The 16,633-nt window shown below is 42.5% G+C and overlaps 1 protein-coding gene across 4 annotated transcripts in view; it reads left to right on the top strand.

Moving 5' to 3' along the window:
• Positions 1-16,633, top strand: part of pclob (piccolo presynaptic cytomatrix protein b) — a 67,527-nt gene that overhangs the window by 38,530 nt on the left and 12,364 nt on the right. For 2 of the 4 annotated variants that reach the window (XM_084933265.1, XM_084933264.1), the window contains exons 15-28: positions 760-2,315; positions 2,406-2,671; positions 3,058-3,868; positions 4,149-5,187; positions 6,492-6,560; positions 6,889-6,915; positions 7,991-8,079; positions 8,211-8,286; positions 8,402-8,527; positions 14,087-14,195; positions 14,419-14,486; positions 14,589-14,821; positions 15,503-15,550; positions 15,672-15,802. In XM_084933265.1, the coding sequence (XP_084789391.1) occupies positions 760-2,315; positions 2,406-2,671; positions 3,058-3,868; positions 4,149-5,187; positions 6,492-6,560; positions 6,889-6,915; positions 7,991-8,079; positions 8,211-8,286; positions 8,402-8,527; positions 14,087-14,195; positions 14,419-14,486; positions 14,589-14,821; positions 15,503-15,550; positions 15,672-15,802 (4,648 nt within the window). The remainder of the gene's footprint in view (positions 1-759; positions 2,316-2,405; positions 2,672-3,057; positions 3,869-4,148; positions 5,188-6,491; positions 6,561-6,888; positions 6,916-7,990; positions 8,080-8,210; positions 8,287-8,401; positions 8,528-14,086; positions 14,196-14,418; positions 14,487-14,588; positions 14,822-15,502; positions 15,551-15,671; positions 15,803-16,633) is intronic. The other 2 variants (XM_084933266.1, XM_084933267.1) reach the window with 2 other exon arrangements.

Raw genomic sequence — 16,633 nt, 5'->3', positions numbered from 1 at the left:
AATCTTAAAAGTAGAGAGCGTTTCTGTCTCCTGAAGATGTTGTGTACTCTAGGCTAAAGCAGCCATTGACCACCTGGCTTGTTTTCAGCAGACACATGACAATCTGAATAGTTATAGGTTCCACTGATGCACATAGCATGGAAAACCTAATTTTCGAGGCACCATTAATGCTGAACAATGATTCTGTCAGTGAGAAGCTTGGTTATATCAGCAAGATAATGAAAAATTCTTTACGTATTACAAGGAGTCCAAGCCTGCTGCCTGAAGGCAAGACCCGTCACCCTTTAGCACATAATAAAATTAACATAAAATTCCCTGAAGTGATTACCAGCTAAAATTTGATTTCAAGCAAAGAAGCATTTTGCAAACATTTTGTTTGAAAAAAAAAATCACCAGTATTTTATACATTTTCTAGACTTTTCTAATAAAATGTTTTATATGATTTGTATATCTTCTGTTTTTATTTATAGGTTGCATGATCTCCTTAACTTTTTTGGAAACTATTTAATTTGCTTTGCTGTTTAATATGCATGATTTCATTAAATATTAACCTGTTTTTCTTTTCTTTTCCTTTTTTTCATACAGATGCATGTGTTTGCCTACGTGTGCTCCCTCAGTATTTTGGTTTTGCATCTTGCTAGCCAAAATGACTTCAGATATGCATGTGCAGTTTTTTTTAATCCAAATTGCATGACTCATTTGGGGTTTTTTTAAATAAAAGTTTTTTAGAAGAATAAAATATATATTTTATTACAACAGGTAAAGCACTAGACTACACTAGCAAAACGACTGGAGTCTACCCTTTGAGGACTACTGCTCAATACTCCCAGATCCCTGCAGCTGGGTTTGGTGTAAATAGTGCTCTAAGGACATCAGATGGAATAGTTTACTCCTCTGTTGCTGCCCCAGTTCCATCCACATATGCAATTACGACTCAGCCAGGTTCTGTCTTTAGCACAACGTTAACACCCACATCAATAGTCCACAGCCAGCCATTACCACACCCATATGGCTTTATTCCCACTACAGACCCTGGACAGATAATTCCTTTTGACTCTGGGCTATCTAAAGATTTTCTACCTACAGCTTTGGCTGACATCATAACTGGCTATCCAGAGATGTACTCAGATGCCACCCTGGAAGCTATTGCTGCTTCTCTGGATGCCCTAGCTTCTTCTCCAATATTCCCTGGCTTAGATAACACCAAAATGGCCCAGTATCAGATGGAGAGGGAATTTCTAGAGCTAGAGAAGCTTAAGCAACTATGTCTTGCAGAAGAGCTGGAATGGGAAAGGCAAGAAATCCAGCGATATCGAGAACAGGAACAGCTTATGGTCCAAAGGGAGCTTGAGGAACTTCAGGCTCTGAAACAGCAGCTTCTCCTTCAGCAAGAAGAGGAGCATCATGCCCACATGGTGGCTCAACAGGAGACCTATGCACAGCAGAAAGAGCAGTTGCAGCAAATTCAGCAGCTCCAACTGCAACTCCAGCGGCAGCTAGACGAGCACTATGGTAGTACTGGTCCCACTGGAAATCTTCTAGATGCTAAATATGCAGGCGTAGGAGACAGTGGCCAGTACTGGCCAGTCAGAGATGAGTCTACGACTCCATCTGCTGGGACACACATAGAGGAAAGTCAAGATTTAGTAAAGCTTCAAGCTGATCAGGACATAGGGAAAAAAATAATTGATAGTGGGGTGCAGACAGATGATGAAGACTCAGCAGAGAAACAACACGTTGGAAGGAGAAAGAAAAATAAAAGAAACATTGATAGCTCAGCTCAGACTGACGATGAAGACCAAGATGAATGGGATGCTCCAACAAAAGCTCGGCGACGCTCTCGAAAGCATAGCAGTGATGGAAAACATGGCTCCAAGGTCTCTAGCATTGCTATCCAGACAGTGGCAGAGATATCTGTTCAGACTGATCACTCTGGAACTATCAAGCGACCTAATGTCCAGATGGACACAAAAGTAGAAATCATTAAACATATATCAGCTCCAGAGAACTCTCAGAGAGGTGGAAGTCTGAGCTGTCAGACAGACTCAGACAGAAGACATGCTCCCACTGAAGTGGGCTACAGCACACACCTCTCAGCAGACATCCCCGCTAAGTCCAAAACCTTCTATACTACAGTTTCCCCACTGTCCCCAGAAAAGTCACTTGGAGGACAGAGAATGTTGACTGCAGACCCAACCAGATTTTCTTCTGGTCCTCGGATATTGAAGGCTGGTCAAAAATCTCTATCTGACCCTAAGTCCCTTAGTCCTTCCACAGAAGACAGGATGGGTGGATACTATGCAGACAGCTATTCTGTAAGTCATATCACATATGAATGGAAAAATATGAGCCGTCATATAGTAGTCTGAATTGACAAACTGATTGTTTGTTTGTTTTTATTCTAGAGCCGAGGCTCTCCCTCTAGTACAGGTAAGAAGGTAAAGAGAACACTGCCAGATCCCCCTCCTGAAGATGACTCTCTCACAGGACGGTCAGGCTACAGCACCAACTCTGCTCGACGCCGTCTAGCACGTAGTACAACTATGGCCCGGGCAAAGATCCTGCAGGACATTGACAAGGAGCTTGATCTAGTGGAGAGAGAATCTTCTAAACTTCGAAAGAAACAGGCTGAGTTAGATGAAGAAGAAAAAGAGATTGATGCCAAGCTACGGTGAGACACATTTAATTTTTTTTAAATCATCGCAGTTTAGGATATAAAGTTACCTATACTTGTATTACTGTATTAAATTAATAAATAACTAATACCTCAGAAAATGATTGAAGCTAACTCCACTGCATCAGTCATTGCATCCCATGCCATCAATCTTCCTAATTCATGTGCATGATTCCCTTCTTACCTTGATAGCTTATGGGCAAAAAGGCTGCCTTGACATCTCTCAATGAGACTTCTCAACACTCACACATAGTAACAGGTATTAATGTGTGAGAAAACAGAATATTGTTTGCCACCTCCCCTGGTTTTTATTAGAACTTTTGAGTACTAAAATTGTAAAAAAAAAAAAATATATATATATTTATTTCATTTATTTATTCAAGGTACTTGGAGATGGGTATCAACCGCCGTAAGGAGGCCTTGCTGAAAGAAAGAGAGAAGAGAGAAAGAGCCTATCTTCAGGGTGTGGCAGAGGAGCGAGACTACATGTCTGACAGTGAGGTCAGCAACATCAGAGAGACCAGAGGTGATGGTCTTGAGAGACCACGGACAGCTCCCCAGTCGGAATTCGAGCAATTCATTCCCCCACAGACAGAAGCTGATTCCCAGTACAACACACTGACTAGTCCCTACTCTCACTATGGCCAGTATGTTCCCCAGACCCAAACCACTAGCCACTACACCCAACAGAACCTGTATCAGCAACAATCACTTTACCACCAACAGGTGTCTCCTTACCCAACCATGTCCCTCTCCCATGCCCAGACTCAGCCAGGCAGCTACCAACATGCTCTGCTCTTGCAGCAGGGGAAGCAGCGACAAACAAACCTGTCTGATTTAGAGCCCAAAATCACCACTAACTATGAGGTGATACGCAACCAGCCACTGCTCATTGTGCCAACTTCCACAGAAAGTGGATATGGGGTGGCTCACCTAGGGGGCAAGTATGGAAGCTTGGACTTGAGGTTAGGACTTGAGGAGAGGAGCATGGCCTCTAGTCCCATGTCTAGCATTTCTGCTGATTCTTTCTATGCTGATATTGACCACCACAATGCCAGGAATTATGTGCTGATAGAAGACATAGGGGAGCTCACCAAGGCGTCAACAGGGCTGAGCAATACTGGCTTGGGTTCTGGATTCAACTTGCCCGATAAGGAGATGTCCAAGGCAGACAGACTCAGGCGCACAGCAGAGGTAAATCCCATGCTGTTAACTTAGTTTCTAGTTTTTTCTACCTTTTTCTCCTCAGACAAATGCTAATAGCTCAGAATGTTAGTGTTTCTTGTTGTTTGCTCTTTGATTTAAAAAAGCGATTCAACAATTTGAAGAGCTGATTCTCCAATTTTATTTTATTAGGCTTACATGAATGTAGAAAACAGTGTGACTGATATAGCCCTTTTAATTGTTCTAAACACTTGAGTGTTTAGAAAACACTTAACATGTGGCGTATAATTTTATTTATTTTTCCGTTTAGGTGGCAGAATTTTTAGGCTCATCTCGGCTTCAGAGTTATGGCAAAGGAGAAGATGATACTATGGAAGAACCTTATGAGCTGAAGCTACTGAAGCAGCAGATCAAGCAAGAATTCCGACGAGGAACTGAGGGACTCGAACACTTGACTGGTCTGGGCTTACCACAATATCTGCCCAGTGACAGCAATTTTCGCCATTTCCCTAAAGGAGAGAAATATAGCATTGGCAGGCTCACCCTTGAAAAACAGGCTGCAAAACAACTCCCAGCGGCTATGCTTTACCAGAAACAGATGAAGAACAAAAAGGCCCTTATAGACCCTAAGGCCATCACAAAATTTTCCCCAATTCAGGAGAGTAGGGACCTTGAGCCTGAATATGGCAGCTACATGGGATCTGGAGCCTCCTCTGTGTCCAGTCTGGCTGCTAGAGCTAGGCTACTCCAGGATGAGATTACATTTGGGCTAAGAAAAAACTTGTCTGAGCAACAAAAATATTTAGGCTCCTCCTTGGGGGCCAACCTGTCTGGTTCTCTTAATCTTGGTCAGTCTCTTGGACTTGGCTCTACTATCAGGGCAACTGCCCATGATGATGGCACCTACCCAAGTGGTACCCGTTCTCGCCCCTCCTCCCGACCCTCTTCAGTCTATGGTTTGGATCTATCTATTAAACGGGATCTGTCCAGTTCTTCATTAAGACTTAAATCAGAGGGAGAGGTTCTAGATGCAGCGTTTGCCCCTGGGGTGGCCAGAGCAAAACCCACTAGTTTACCTATAAGCCAAAGCCGTGGACGCATCCCCATTGTTGCTCAGAACTCAGAGGAGGAAAGTCCTCTGAGTCCAGTGGGGCAACCAATGGGTATGGCTAGAGCTTCAGCTGGTCCTCTCCCTCCCATTTCTGCTGACTCCAGGGACCAATTTGGGTCAAGCCATTCCCTCCCAGAGGTACAGCAACATATGAGAGAGGAATCTCGGACTCGTGGCTATGATCGAGACATCGCATTCATCATGGATGACTTGCAAGGTGCCATGTCTGACAGTGAAGGTAAATGGAGCCTAAGACTGCTTCAACAATTTGACCATATCGACGTGCTTATCATGCATGCTAATACTGAGTGGTCTTATTGACTTTGTGGATTAACTGTTTCTTTCTCAGTTATCAGTGCTCCAGATAATTATTGTTGTCTGTTACAATATTTCCCTCTGTCACGATAAATGTAAAGTCACAATTTTGCATGATATTTCCTTTCTTTTAATTATCGTGGTCACCGATACATAACACTCTTTGTTTATGTATGCCACGTCGATCCATGCTTTTCTGTGTCATTTCATCAGCTTGATGTTTGTTTGTTTTTTTCAGTTTAATTTATTCAATGTCCTTCCTTATTCTTAGACCCCAACAGTTCTAAAAATGTTAGATTAGATCCTCTCTAGAATCTATGTTATCTGTTTATGAACTACAAAGAGATATGCTAAGCAAACATACTGCTCACAATGCAGCTGCCTTATTTTTTGTATAAATTTCATTAAAAATCTGAGCAATATTTAACAGCCTACACTGGAGCCCTTTTTCAGTGGCACAGAAAACTTATAGAAAAAGAAATACATACATTTTTAAGGTTCTTCCTTTAGTTTTGCTCGAAAACAACAGCAGTAAGTTTAAAAGAGTACTGCTGAATCATGGTGATATGCATGTTCTGCAGATTCTACAGGTATTTTTGATTCATTCTAACTAAATTGCTAAGCCAGTGCCAGGCCAATTTAGACATTTCCAAATTTGCTGGATGGTTTATATAGATCAAAAAAGATGCAGTAGCTTTCTATAAAGCCGATGTTGTTGTGTATACTTAAAGAAAATTGTGTCAACTGTGTTAAACGTTGATTCTGTAATCTTTCAGTTTCTAATTTGGTCTTATTTTCATCCTTGCATGTACATCTGTTTTCCATTTTCATCTTAATAAAATTAATGTTTTCTGCTTGTTGGTTGTTGCTGTGGATGTCTCCTTGTGGTGTGAGATGTCTGTGTTCCCCGGTGATTCACAGCAGATATTGACATGCACTGTTTCCATTTCCATAAGAGTGGGACTGGTAGTGTTCCATTAGTTTAGGTAAATCCAGTGCCTTTATAATTATGTATCTTTTATTTGGTAAGTATCTTGTATATGAAGTAGCATTAAAAAGCACAGGGTCTGATGTAATTGTCAGATAGTGCCAACGAACAAGAATATCTTCAGCAACTTTAGCTTTGTTTCAAGGCCAATTATGAGGAATCAATGTAAATACATTCTTGTTGAGACAGAAGCATTTGTCTTGACCTTACATAAAAGTGTTCATCTGCCTCAATTGCAGCACAAAGTGAGTCCATGTTGGCTTTGAACAGAGATGATGCCAGAATCTTTCATGAAAGTATCAGACACGGTAGAGTATCTTACAGCATAGTTAAAGTTACTGCCTCTCATGATAATGTGGCTCAATCTTGATATGGCTTTCCCTCCTAAAGAAACATCTTATATGTTTTGTTTGGGGGGTTTTTCATAGTGCTTCTGCTTAAATTTGTGATCTGTCTGTCAGGCTAGTAAATGCAGTAAAGCATGCATCTCTTACTATTGCTTTTAGTGCATGTGCTGAATTTTAGCCTACTTGCAGTACAAATCTTAGTCTTAGCACTCTACTTCCTGTAGCTTGATAGAAGAATGAACATATGTTGAACAAATTTCTTAAAAAAACATATAACTTTGTACCACAGCTGGAGGCCCAAACTGGAATATAGAAGGTGAGACGGCATCGCAATTGTCATGTAGTTACTTAGAGACTGTATGCCTCCATGCCGCATATCATGAATGGTTCACTTCTCTGGCTGAGTTTGTAAACATACCAGATTCATTCTGGAATGACCCACCTCACAATCGTATACAATACATATCATTTAGTGACTCTCTTGTAGTTGACATGTCAGTTCCATGCTGGTATGAACCCCATCTTAATGACACTCGATATCTTTTATGTGTCATACACTGCGGAGACTTAATTTATGTGTCATTCAGGAATGTTTGCACTGTGGTTTTGTAAACATATCAGACCCATTTCCAGTATTCATGTCCATGCACTAAAATAAATGTGTGTTGTGCATAAGTGTTACCAAAAACATGCAGATTCACAGTATTTTAAGATCTTCTATAGAATTCTGAAAACCAATGCTGCCACCATATACCGATTCCTCATATGTTCAAGATCTAATGCTTTCAAGATATTTACAAGATATGTAGCAGTCTATTTTCTGTTTGTGGGCTTGGCTCGCCAGTACATAGAAAATTCTATCCTTGTTTGGATTCTTTTACATTTAACACCAAAACAGCATTTCAAAGTTGAGATATTACTATAGCTTTCAATATTTTGATTATTTTTGCTCTTAAAGGTATGATTTAGAATTGTGATGGTAAAATAGAGCACAAGACTGTCAGTATCTTCCAGTCGTTACTTATAAATGATGATCGTTTGGGGGAGATTTCCAGTACACAGTGCTGTAAAATAATACAAAGAAAATAAAACGTTGCATACATTTAAAGCATATCAATTTGTATCAAACTTGAAATTATTCATACTCCATTTAGTATTTGTAGTAGCCATCTGATCTCACACTTGTGGATAGGATGGAGCAGAGTTTCTGTTTCTTTGCTTTCACCTATCCAGTCAGGACAGATCAGAGATCTTCCTGCCTTTTAGAAAATCTGGGCGGATGTGTGACAATTATTCTTAAATACAAAAAAAGAGATTGCTTGATTCTATGCTGAAAGCTTCTAGTCCCTATTTGCGTGCATAGATTTTAATGCGATCCTTTCCTTGTCTAGCCTACCATCTGAGAAGAGAGGACACAGATTGGTTTGATAAGCCAAGAGAAGGGCATCCTCAGAGCGGGAGTGTGTCAGACAGGAGACAGGTGCGATTCAAGCTAATAATATTCAGCTTGGTCCTTTTTTTTCCACTCCATGTTTATTTTTGGTTTTAATATGTAAACCCGGAATGTTTTCTGCTTACAAACATGCTTCTTTTAATGCTGTGAATTTTCAGATGAAACTCGTGCCTTATGCCTTCCCTCACACTCGCATCAAGCTTAAGAGAGACATGAAGGATTCCAGTGTGTCAGGTATAAAACTATTACAAAATGCAGACATACAGTTATCATACAACGATAAAACTCACAAAGATTGTCTATTTCTGTTTTTGTAATTAGGATTTGTATCCCTATTTTTACCGTTTAGGTAATGGACTTGGCATCCGTGTGGTAGGTGGTAAGGAGATTCCAGGGAGTCGTGGAGAGATCGGAGCGTACATTGCCAAGGTCATCCCTGGTGGGGTGGCAGAACAAACGGGGAAAGTTGTGGAGGGTAAGAGCAGAATGAAAAGGATTCTCAAGGCTCAGGAGAGTCATGATCACAGTGCTTTTTAAGTGTTGATGATTTTAGGGCCGTTTATGCCTTCAGTAAGAATTCATGCCTAAATCACTCCAGATGGAGTTGTGACAGGCGGCTGTAGCCTACTGTGTTGGTTTGTCATGTGTCTTTCCTCAACACATCACGCGCAAACACACCCTCCACATCAGTGGGCTGTGTTAGTCATTAGACTATATTTAGCGTCCCTGTAAACATACAGATACAGATAGACAGACAAGCACAGATAAACACACGCACACACACACAGTGAATTACCATGCAACAATCCCTGCTCAATTTGTTCTTGTAGTTTCTGGAATTTCAAATAATTGATGCTCTAATCTTTGTTTAGAAAGAGAAGCACCTGAGTACTGATTGCACTTCCACCAGTAGTTTTAATGAGATAATTGGTTCTAGCTTCTTATTCCATTTAATTCTGATATAGCTTACTCCCTTTTTGTCTTGCTGAACAAGAAAATAATTTTTTTTAAAAAAAGGCAAGACAGTAGGTTGGCTGGTTTACTTTCAAGCGTGTGCTGTATGCTATGCATATGTTTAAGATAAGATAAGATAAGATAACCTTTATTAGTCCCACACGTGGGAAATTTGTTTTGTCACAGCAGGAAGTGGACAGTGCAAAAGTTATGAGGCAAAAATTAGGATACAATAAGAATAAATACAGTACACAACTGTACAGAATAGAATAAAAATAAAATACTATATACAGTAGAATAAAATAAAATAAATATACAATAAGATAAAAATAGAATACAAATACAAATGCTATATACAACTGAGTAAAAATACAACGATGACAGAAAAGATTATTGCACATTAGTGTTATTGCACATGTGTGGATGTGTGTGTTTGATCAGTTAAAGTCTTTATTGTGGAGTCTGACAGCAGTGGGGAGGAAAGACCTGCGAAATCTCTCCGTCCCACACCGTGGGTGCCGCAATCTCCCACTGAAGGAGCTGCTCAGTGCTGTCACAGTCTGCTGCTTGGGGTGGGAGATGTTGTCCAACAGTGATGACAGCTTAGCCACCATTCTCCTGTCACTCTCCACCTCCACTGGGTCCAGAGGGCATCCTAGAACAGAGCTGGCCCTTCGGATCAGCCTGTTCAGTCTCTTCCTGTCCCCGGCAGAGATGTTGCCGCCCCAGCAGACCACACCATAAAAGATAGCAGAAGCCACCACAGAGTCATAGAAGGTCTTCAGGAGTGGGCCCTCCACTCCAAACGACCTGAGTCTCCGCAGCAGGTACAGCCTGCTCTGCCCTTTCCTGTAGAGGGCGTCTGAGTTATGAGTCCAGTCCAGTCTGTTGTTCAGATGAACACCAAGGTACCTGTAGCTGTCCACAGCCTCAATGTCTATACCTTGAATGTTCAGTGGTTGCAGTGGAGAATGCTTGTGCCTGCGGAAGTCTACCACCAGTTCCTTGGTTTTACTGGCGTTGATCTGGAGGTAGTTCAGCTGGCACCAGTCCACAAAGTCTTGGGTCAGTCCTCTGCACTCCTTGTCGTCCCCATCAGTGATGAGGCCGACTATTGCAGAGTCATCAGAGAACTTCTGCAGGAAGCACTGGGTGGAATTGTGGGAGAAGTCTGCAGTGTAGATGGTGAAGAGGAACGGAGCCAGAACCGTTTCCTGTGGGGCCCCCGTACTGCAGACGACCCTGTCCGACACACAGCCCTGAGTCCTCACATACTGTGGTCAGTCGGTGAGGTAGTCCAAAATCCAGGTAGTGAGGTGATGGTCCACTCCAGAGTTCTCCAGCTTGTCCTTCAGAACCGAGGGAAGAATAGTGTTGAAGGCACTGGAGAAATCAAAGAACATGATTCTCACAGTGCTTCCAGCAGTTTCCAGGTGAGCGAGGGAACGATGTAGGAGGTGAATGACGGCATCATCCGCTCCAATGCCAGGCTGGTAGGCAAACTGAAGTGGGTCCAGTGATGAGCTTATTAGGCGCCGAAGCTGAGCCAGGACCAACCGCTCCAGGGTCTTCATCAGGTGGGATGTCAGAGCCACCGGCCTGTAGCTGTTGAGGTCCTTGGGGCGTGAAGTCTTTGGCACTGGTACAACACAGGAGGTTTTCCAGAGCTGTGGGACTCTTCCCAGCCTCAGGCTCAGGTTGAAGAGGTGCTCCATGACCCCACACAGTTGGTCCGCGCAGGACCTGACGACCCTCGAGCTGATGCCATCTGGGCCCGCTGCCTTCTTGCCATTAATCCTCCTCAGTTCCCTCCTAACCTGGGTGGTTGAGAGAGACAGGCTGGAGCCTTGTGTTGAGTGTGTATTGGATGCTGTTGTTGGGGGTGGGGAGGAGTGAGCAGGGTGAATAGAGGAGGTGTGAAGTGTCCGAGGTGTCAGAGGTGGAACAGCAGCAGTGGGGGTGGGTGAGTCTGCAGCCAATGTTGCAGACTGCCTCATGGCTGAATCAAATTGGTTGAAGAAATGATCCAGTTCATTTGCCCATCTCACATCCCTCCCAGGCAGAGAGTTCTGCTGTTTGTGGCCCGAGATGGTTCTGAGGCCTCTCCAGATTTCACCAACGTTGTTTTGTTGAAGCTGGTTCTCCATCTTCTGCCTGTAGCTGTCCTTCCCATTCCTTATCAGTCCCCTCAACTCTCTCTGCACCCTTTTCAACTCCTCTTTGTCTCTGGATTTGAAGGCCCTCCTCTTCTGCTTGAGGACGGTTTTAATTTCTGGGGTAATCCAAGGTTTGTTGTTGGAGAAACACCGTACAGTCCTGGTAGGTACGGTGTTATCCACACAGAAATTTATATAGTCAGTAATGCATGTAGTAAGGCTGTCGATGTCCTCTCCGTGGCAGGGCTCGCAAAATCGCTAGCCCGACGTCCCGGGGCTAGCGATTTTTCCAGTCGGGCTACCAAAATCTGTCTCTGCCCTGCCCGTCGGGCTATCATAGGAAAATATATTTCAATGCTTTTGCATTCTTTCGGAAATGTAGCTGGGTAATTATGTCATTGGCATCGGTGAGCCACTGTCAATATGTGACATATTGAAATCGTGTTTGAATTTGCGCTTGTTTTTTGCTTTCACTTTGCAATCGCGGGAACTGTGTATAGAGAGCGACAGCACTGATTGGTGAGTGATGATAATTTGCGCACCAATTCCTCTGACATCGTCTTATCAATCGTTAGCTTACTATGCAAACATGACAAGTGAAATCTCCCGCAGCAAGCTTAAACATGTGAGAGGTTGATCGTGCAGAGAATCGCTGAGCGTTATGTGAGTGCGTGTGTAAAAGCAGCAGGATATATATTTTAGTTCTGCTGAGCCAAATAAGACAGGTCAGCGTGAAGAAGTGACAGCCAAAGAAAAGCTTACCACAAAACGGAAAGGTTATGACAAATCAGACTATAAGGCAAAAAGAAAGTGCAGCTTTATGGTTTCATGGACAAAAGAATTTCTGTGGCTGCGATATGATGAGCTATATAACCAGGGCTGCACATAAGTGGTCCGCAGGTGCGCATTCGCTGTCAAAATAAAAAACGCGCACAAGATAAGAAGTTGCACCGCGTGTTTGCGTACATAAGATTTTCTGGAGGAGGACAGACATTTGTTTAGAACTCTTAAAGATGTCGAAGAAGCTCCTTTAAGCAATTACTTTGGTTTTCCTCCACATCCAAAGAAATGTCAGAAGGAGTCCGAACCACAAAAGAAGCACGTATTCTCGGAAAAGTGTTTGCAGGAGGTGAGCTGGCTTCAAACAAATGATGAACGCACAGAGATGTGGTGCAGAATGTGCCGTGAAAATCCCACTCTAGCGGACAAAAACAGTGCCTTTTATATGGACGCAAACGCGCGTTGCAACTTCTTATCTGGTGCGCGTCTTTTATTTTGACAGCGAATGCGCACATGCGGACCACTTATGTGCACCCGTGTAAATAACATAATGTTCTGCCAGGTGTGTTGTTGCTTTTCCCTCGATTTCTGAGTCGACAAGCGCCTTTGTTACTGGGACCAGTCATTTTAAGAAAGGCCCCCATTAGAACCCATGAGAAATGCAGGAAATGCATTATTGCTCAGTCTGCAATATCTTTCCCAGAACAAACACCAATTGCAAATAACATACTAAAAATAAACCTGAAAATCAGTTTAGAATAGCGTACTATGTTGCAAAGAGTGAACTACCACTGGCAAAATTTAGCAGTCTTTGCAAACTTCAAAAAGCAAATGGCCTCGATCTTGGTTCCACTTGCCTCTTACCTGTGACTTCAGTGGAAATTTCAAATTCAGGATCTGACACAGACTGATTCATGTCCTACACAGTTCTTACAAGTTCATAGAAATTTCTGTTCAATTAGAACCAAGTATTTGAGTTGATGATTGTAATTTTTATACAATGTTGTAATTTGTGTTTAAACAATTTTTTGATTAATGTTTTGTTTCCGTTACAATATTATACATTAAAGTATAATATTGTAACGGAAACAAAACAGGAAACAAAACATCAATCAAAAAATTGCTCTCTTTTTTATTCGGGCTACTTAAATTTATTTTGGGCTACCAAAAACTGAAGAGTCCCTGCCCGAAGGGCTACCAGGGATTTTGAAATTTTGCGAGCCCTGCGTGGTCATCACAAATCACCTCCCACACAGTTGACTCAAAACAATCCTTAAGAGCCTCCTCGCTCTCCTCCGACCATCTCTGTACTCTGCGGGTGGCTGGTGGCTCCCTGCGCACTAAGGGCTCATACACAGGGACAAGGTGCACCAGGCTGTGATCAGATCTGCCCAGGGGAGGGAGAGGTGATGAACTGTATGCCTCTTCTGCATTGGCATACAGTAAGTCCAGTGTTTTATTGTCTCTGGTTGGGCAGGTTCAACAGGTTATGTTCTGTTGAAAGAAACTGGCAGCAGAACATGCCTTTAGGTGCAGTGTGAAATAACATGGGGGAGGATACAGATTATACACAGAGAACAGAGGGAATAATCTAAGAAGAAATACTGGCTCATGCATGAGGATACGCACTTATTAATGTGAGCCTTTATTGTCACAGCAGCTGGTGAGTTGCTTCGTAAGCAGAAGTCTAATCTGAAGACCAGGTTTCAGTTGTGTAAGTGAGGCCTCATATTTCTTTGGCCCTGGGTGGAAAAATTGAGTTTGCTGTGATTTGTTTTGTGTATTACATCATAAATATGCACATGTTAGTGGTTATTTCTTGTGCTGTTGCTGTGTTTTTACTTCTAATATGCTATTTTTTCTACATTATTCTTTGTGAGAAACAAAACATCTAATATAATCATCGGCAAAACTCATCTTTCTTGCTTTTGTGCTGGGTGTTGTTCCAACAATGGAACAAAGCCAATGCATAAACCCAACTGAGAATAAAGAAGAATGAAGACAGAGTTAATTCAGTTGAAGAGCTGTTTGCTATTACTATTGTTCTGTGAGCATGAAAACTGCACTCTCTGTTCTAACACGTTTCATGTATAGAGATGAGGGGTAGTCACTCATTTTTCATGCTGGCCTTCATCGTATTACAGGAATGCAGGTGTTGGAGTGGAATGGAGTCCCTCTAACGGGAAAGACTTATGAGGAAGTGCAGTCTATTATGGGCCAGACATGTGCAGAGGCGGAGCTTTGTGTGAGACTGTGAGTAACATCTGTCACCATTTATCCCTCTATCCCACTGAAACTCCTACATGTTTAGTCACAAAATGGTGACTCTGCAGCCATGAACACCTTCTCTCGTCTTTCCTTCCCCTTCTGTTCGTCCCACACCCCTTCATCTGCCAAATATCCACTCTGTGACTGATTACTCCTACAACGCACTGGTTGTTATTCCATTATAAATTTCCTGTATGGATCCAAACAGCGACCTAAATATGCTGTCTGACCCTGAGCACCCACAAGCCCTGGAGCACCATGTCCAGCTTAAGGCTGGTATGTACGAGAATTTGTTGCTACGTCTGCATGCGTGCATGCGCCTGTGTACATGTTTGACATAAATAAAATGTGAGTCACTATATACACTCGTCTCTGTAGGTGGACAGCGTTCCCCCGGTGTGGATCCTAAGCAGTTAGCTGCAGAATTGCAGAAGGTGTCCCAGCAGCAGGCACCTGGTATGGCTGGAGTAGGAGCTGGGGGATTGGGGGTCCTGTCTGCACTAGAGCGCTCTGCCCTCCTCCACTCTGGTATTGGATCGGCTGCCTCCAGTGGGGTGCCAAGCCCTGGCCAGCCTGCATCCCCTGCAATAAGCAAGAAGCAGCGACACAAGGTAATGGATTTCATCCATTAAAATTCTTTTTAGTGGCTTACCTCACACACATTCTTATTCAAATTAGTCTTTTGTTGACATTTCTGTGAAATGTGTTTGCTTTACATAAATGAAGTGAAGACCGCAGGCAAGTTCAGCCAGGCAACTCAAGCTGCACTGCATCAGACAAATGAAACATTCTCCTTAAATCATATACCAAACACAACCTCTCATCTGGGCATTCTATTTAAGAGTCTGGGTTTCTCGTCTCTCCCTCTGCACAGAGCAGCTGGCTGCTTCGACCATCCTAGCATCCGCATGTAGGGTCAAGGGGGATAATTACCTATCAAACCCCAAATTCGCAGTCTGATGCTGCAATAAAGAACTCATTTTGAACACGAGATGTCTGACTAAACTAATTAATGGTGTCACACTACACTGACAGACTTTCCTTTCTAACACACCGATCAGATAGTCAGTGTCCCCCACAACGTGCATACGTTCAATGAAAAATGTTAATATCTATTCTACAAGGGCACCTCTTTCACCAGTACTCTATTAATATATACTGCAACTTAATCCCAGGTTAATGGCTAAAGTCTGTTATTGTGGGCCAGACAAATCTGTTTGCCAAATCATTAAACGATCAATCTAGAACCACTCCACCTCCTGACCTCTCTGTTTTTGTTCTATTTTTTTTAGCAAACAGAGATGATGAAGACGCCTCATCCCATCACAGGAGAAATTCAGGTTAAAACACACACACATGCAAACAAACATTAAGAGAATATCACTATTTTCCCCCAACAACATAAAGATGGACCCCTGTAGTTTCTCTCATAGAGCCTCCTCTACACTCTGTTTCAAACAGCTCCAGATCAACTATGACAGAAATCTAGGAAATCTTATTGTCCACGTCCTGCAAGCTAGAAACCTGGCCCCAAGGGATAATGATGGCTACTCTGACCCTTTTGTGAAGGTCTACCTTTTACCTGGGAGAGGGTGAGCTTTTAGTATTTTAGTGCTAACTAATATGTGTTCTGTGTCTGCTTTTCTGCCTTTGTGTCTGTTTTGTTTTCTCTCTCCCTGATTTTTTTTTCCTGACTTTGTACTGACTTTGCTGTATCCCACTGACTAACGTCTTAAGTTTGTGTGAGAGAATGGTACAGGACATGATGATATGAGGCAGTCATTTCTGCAGTAATTTGATTCGATTTGCTTTAGTCTATAAATAAATAAAGTGAGTTGTGTTAGACTTTACATAAAGCTGTAAGAGGCGGCCTTTTGCCAAATTGCTGCATTATAATGTATCAAATTAGCTGGCAACAGAGAGTCCACATGGTCAACCTCATGTTCTTACTCTTTCTACTTTTGGCTAAAGTGAGTGCTTTGGTTTTGTCCCTAGGTGAGACTCCTTATCGGTGTCGACTCCACTGTCTTCCTAAGAGCTTGTGAATAGCAAGAGAGAGGATCGATGCAGCCATTATCTCCCTTGTAACAATATCTGCTCTTAGATAATGCCTCCATCAGGCCTGTTTATTAGATTATGCGCTCTCTCCCTCAACCTACACGCTGTATAGGTTAAAAATGTAAGCTCGTTGAGAGCACCTTTGTACTGCTGCTTTATTGTAAGAATATATTTGAAATGCATCTGTCTGACATTAGCAAAAGAGTTCACAGCCGCAGTGTCTCAACAAAAGGTCAGAGTAGTGAATTTCTCATTCACCTGTGAGCCAGTAATCACTGTGAGGCTTTTTGGTCTTGAGTCATATCTACTGTGTAGGCACAAAAACAGTGATTTACCCTCAAGAGAATATTGATTGCCTCAGCTCT

This window comes from Perissodus microlepis, chromosome 7 (genome assembly GCF_051167445.1).
Source record: "Perissodus microlepis isolate ML-2025 ecotype Zambia chromosome 7, ASM5116744v1, whole genome shotgun sequence".
Taxonomy (NCBI): Eukaryota; Metazoa; Chordata; class Actinopteri; order Cichliformes; family Cichlidae; genus Perissodus; species Perissodus microlepis.
The sequence above is the reverse complement of the archived record's forward strand: the minus strand, read 5'-3'. Positions and strand labels throughout refer to the sequence as shown.